Below are 4,951 nucleotides of genomic sequence, written 5' to 3'. Positions count from 1 at the left end.
TGGCCTCTCTGCCTGCAGCTCCATCTCCCCAGTGAGCCGCTTCCTCCCGCACTGAGCGCAGCGCGGAGGCGTGACCTGACTTGCGGGAAGCTAAAGCCTGTGTGCTGCCTCCAGCCCAGTGGCTCTGGAGTCCGGGGAAGTGAAGCGACAGGCCGCAGCCACTGCCCTCACATCAGGCGAACGTGACTGGAATGGAAGTCCGCGACCGGTGACTGGGAGTCTGTGCTGCGTGGGGAGACGCAGGCAGATAACCATCGTTTGCGGTAGAGAGCGCAGCGAGTACTAGTACTAACACACTTTTCTTTTTTCACTTTCAGATCACAGTACTATAATTCCAGCTATTCTTGGACCAAAGTTTAACCAGGTTGAAGTGGAATTAGGTATATTTTCACATACTTATCTACTCTGCATTTATGAATGGGCAAGTGGAGTCTTCCAAGGCTAAACCTGATGCGTTACTGATCAATGCTGTGTGCATAACACATTGCGTATCTAGGGAAGAACATTACGAAAGCAGCAAAGCTTGTCATGGCTTGAGTGTTGCCATTGTTAGCTGATTAAAATGAACAGCCTGGGAAGGCCTGTGGTTTGCAAATGAGGGCTTTAGCCACCCTGTTTGTGGCTTTTCTTTAATAGTCTCTATGGTCCGTAAGAATGCTCAGAGACATTATGCAGTCTCGTATGATTAGCATATTTGATTAATGAATTTGAACCCTGAATTGACTGCACAATCAGGAATTGTCTAGAGAGGCTGGAGGAATCAACATCTCCCTCCAAAAGAAAAGAAAGGAAGGAAGGAAGACATTTACAATGTAAACCAAGTTTTCTGTGTGGTGATTGAAATACCTTAATGAGTTAAGTTCTCCAGCAACTCTGAGAGTCTTTCCATTTCAGGAAGAAAGGACTGAAGCTCAGAAAGGTTGTGTTTGTCCCAGGCGAAGCCACTGGACAGTGGCGCAGGCGGTTCGGGGCTGCTGGCTGCTTCTGCAGCCCACACCTCTGGCTACAGCTGGTCCTGGCTGTTTACCACACACACAGTCTATGTTGCTCGGATACTTGGCCATTTATATTTGTGGTTTTCCTGCTTTCTGTTTTTTACTACTTTTTTGAACTTGTCTATTATTTTTCTCCTTATTTTGGGCTTAATTTGCACCTCTTTTTTCGTTAGTCCGCATGGAAAGTTGGGGAGTTATTTCCAGTTACTTTCTCTTGCACTGTGTGCAATTTCAGCTCTATATTCCCTTATCATGCCTTTAACTGCTTGTTCCATACCAGATTTTCATTGCTGTTCCTTCAAAACATTTTAAAAGCTTTCTCTTACGATTTCTTCTTTCATCTATGAATTATTTGGGTTTTTTACTGTCCAAATATTTGGACAATTTTGTACTTATTTTTCTGTAATTGATGTCCAATTTAGTTCTATTAAGATCCAAGATTATATACCATATTATTTCAATCTTTTGAAACTTGTAGTAACCTACTTAAGGACCAGAATATAGTGTATTTTTAAATATTTTTAAAATTGATTTCAGAGAGAACGGGAGAGGGAGAGAGAGAGAGAAAAAAAAAATCAGTGATGAGAGAGAATCATTGATAGCTGCCTCCGGCATACCCTCTACTGGGGATTGAGCCCACAACCCAGGCATGTGCCCCGACCAGAATTGAACTGTGACCTCCTGGTTTATAGCTTGACGTTCAATCACTGAGCCACACCAGCTGGGAAGAATATAGTGTATTTTGATGAATGTTCAAGTGCATTTGAAATAAATGTGCATCTGCAAGTTTTGGTTTTACCATTCTGTTAATGTCAAGTAAGTGAAGTTGAAAGTCATTTACACTTTTATTAATCTTTTGTGTGCTTTCTTTAACTATTGCTGAGAGAGATGTTAATGTCTCTATGAGAGCCAATTTTTCTATATATCCTTTAGTTATGTTAATTTTGGCTTTATGTATATAATTTTTTAATCCTTGCCCGAGGATATGCTTATTGACTTTTAGAGAGAGGGGTAAGGAGAGAGGGAGAGAGGGGAACATTGATATGAAAGAGAAACATTGATCAGTTGCCTTCTGTACATGCCCCAACCAGGAATCGAACACACAACCTTTCAGTGCATGGGATGATGCTCCAACCAACGGAGCCATCCGGCCAGGGCTTTGCTGTGCATGTGTTGAGGTTATCTTATGGCAGGGGTGGGAAACTGTATTTCTGCCAAAGGCCACCTATGTTTTAATCATTTATTTAACATAACTTTGAAGAGAAGCCAATTCATATTTTGGTGATGAGTTATAACTGATACCTAATTTCTATGCTTTATATACTTTTTCATATTTAAAACAAAGCATGTCTGTTTTCTTTCTGGAAGTAGCACTATATTAGCATTATATATCCATTAGCATATATTGATTATACTGAGTTAAAACTGGGAAATCTGAGTCTCTAAAATCAGAACTGGGGCCTGTCCAGTGTTGCTCAGTGGCCAGAGCATGAGCCCACACATGGAAGGGTCACGGGTTCCATTACTGGTTGCAGGTTTGATCCCCAGCCCCGGGCAGGGTGCTTATGGGAGGCAACTGATAAATATTTCTCTCTCACATTGATCTCTCTCTCTCTTCCTTCCTCTCTCTAAAATCAATAAAGAACATATGAAAAAAATGAAATAAAATCAGAACTTTGTCAACTTCTCCTAGGAACAGATGTGCAGCTCAACTGCTCTGCTTGGCTGAATGAAAAGGATCATGTCTATTGGAACTTCCGTAGAGACGATGGGCAGGACCCAAATGAGCATGAAGGGGAGGAAATAAAGATCAGGTATGCAGATGTGATGTGCGATGGACAGCATCGTATATGTAAGTGTCCCTGTATCATATAGGCCTGATTTAAAGACTCCAGACTCCTGAAGAGCTACTGGAACGTTTGGCATAAGTTATAATTTATGTATTATAATTCCCACACTCTGTGCTGGTAGATTGTGCAGAAACTCATTGCTGAGATCTAAACTGAAGAAAGAAAGTCAAGGAGGCTTTTTAGCATCGCCTCGCAAAGGCAGCCCTAGTCTGCCAGGTTCTGATGGGGATAGAGGTTGTACCTGCGCCTCTTATAAAGGAGTGGCAACCGAGCCCACAGGTGTTCGGATTTTGAAAATTCTGTTAGGTGCTTTATTTTTACGAATGTGCCTGAGTAAAGGCCAGGTCCGGAGCCCGAGACATGTGTAAGTTAACGAGGGCCCTGTGAACAATGGGTGTGAACAGTGGGTGTGCCCTGCGTGTCCCCGTGCCACCATGCGAGCAGCAGGTCTGCATGCACAGCGGCTCTGCGTCCCAGTCCTGCAGGCCGGCCTCCAGCCTGTCCTTACACGCAGGCCTTTCTTTTGTCTGATGGTTGAAAATTATCCATTATGAGAAACTTGAGAAATCCTGAGCATCCCAAAGAAGGAAATGGTCATGCAAACGCAGTAATGTGTGTGTTTTGGGAATTACTTTATGGGCAAGAGATACACCGACATAGTCGCGGGCTCCTGCCCTTTAGAGACGGGTTGGCGCTTCTACCAGAACACCCCTTGCAGTGGTTGCCTCCTTAAAGCAGTGAACAGAGCAGTGAGGGTGGCACCAAGTGTGGAAGGTTCCAGAGATTGTCTCAGCAAACACGAATGTAAACCACCATCACCTGGGTCCACAGTGAACATACTAATTATTTTCTTGTCTGAGTCCATTCACGGAAATTGGCAACAGTAAGAACGGGAAGCAGCGGCAGACAGGACAGGCATGAGAAATAAATATTAGGAGGCACTGTGGGTGCAAAACCTTCCAAGTGACATGTATTGATCCCTGAATCACCTATATTCCTTCCTTAAGGAATGGCCAGACTTCGGAAAACAAAGCAAGCTGAGTGTGTGGTCATTCACTCGTTTTGGAGAGACTGGGTCATTGCGGTCATTACTGGTGCGCAGATGCCCTTGGTTCTGGCCAGCAGTGACCCTATGATGCCCACAGCTCAGCTGCCGGAGCCACAGCCCATCTGGGGTTCGCAGGCTGCACGCTGGGAGCGCTGGCTCAGCGGCTGCTGCTCCGCTGACTGCGCTCCTCAGCCTGGGCCATGGAGCCGGGTTCCCCCAGGGCCCATCCCCAGTGCCCATCGGTCATCCTCGGAGAGGCGGCAGGCACTTGGCAGGCTATTAAAAGTGAAGCTGACTCCAGCCAAGAAGTGAGGAGGTCTCTTTCACTGTCGGTGTACGAGCTTCGTAGGTCATGGTTTTGGCCTCTCTGTGGCCTGCAGACCCCACTTCAGGTTGTTCAGTGTGTCAGAGAGTGAGCATTCTGTGCTGGTGACTCCGCTCCACATGCTGGGGCCACAGCGGGTCCAGACCCAGGTGGCGGGGACACCTGCTGCGAGGGACAGCCAGGTGGCCACGCTGGAAGTGGCTGGGAGTGCTGCCGCCTGCGCGCCTGCTCCAGCCGCGCGGGATGGGGGGTATGGGGGCGCTTCCCCTGCACCCAGTGCGGACCTGAGTCCCTAGGACGAGAGAGGACACTTGCTGAGCAGCCTATTTGGTCCTCATCTTCCCAGGGTGGTGCCTGGGAATAGTGCTGTGTTAAATGCTGAACAAATACAAGGGACCTTCAGCACTGCACGGTCAACGCTGACGTGAGTGGTCTATGCCGGCACCTCGCAGTCTGGCCACAGCTATTAGTGGCCTCACTGTAGAAGGAACACTGAGCAGTTAGGAGAGGAGAAATAGGAAAAAGATTTAAGAGAGGGAATATCTTCCTGTATTTTTAATTTAGCACCATTTCCTGCCGCGCGTTTTAATCCAGATGGCTGCGGGGCTGGCTCTGTTGGCCCCTGGCTTCCTGAAGAGCCGGAGTTCCTTTGGGGGCAGACGCTCTATCTGCACCCAGTTCATCAAGCTTCAAACATCATAAGCGGAGATCCGCCTACTTCCACTAAATGCGC

The 4,951-nt window shown here is 46.7% G+C and overlaps 1 protein-coding gene across 1 annotated transcript in view; it reads left to right on the top strand.

The window, feature by feature from the left end:
• IL18R1 (interleukin 18 receptor 1) overlaps positions 1 to 4,951 on the top strand; it is a 33,647-nt gene that overhangs the window by 17,007 nt on the left and 11,689 nt on the right. The window contains exons 6-7 of the mRNA XM_023743980.1: positions 318 to 380; positions 2,689 to 2,847. Of these exons, the coding sequence (XP_023599748.1) occupies positions 318 to 380; positions 2,689 to 2,847 (222 nt within the window). The remainder of the gene's footprint in view (positions 1 to 317; positions 381 to 2,688; positions 2,848 to 4,951) is intronic.

The sequence above is a fragment of the Myotis lucifugus genome, unplaced genomic scaffold (genome assembly GCF_000147115.1).
Source record: "Myotis lucifugus unplaced genomic scaffold, Myoluc2.0 scaffold_422, whole genome shotgun sequence".
NCBI classification, from domain to species: domain Eukaryota; kingdom Metazoa; phylum Chordata; class Mammalia; order Chiroptera; family Vespertilionidae; genus Myotis; species Myotis lucifugus.
This window is presented reverse-complemented; position numbering and strand designations above follow the sequence as displayed.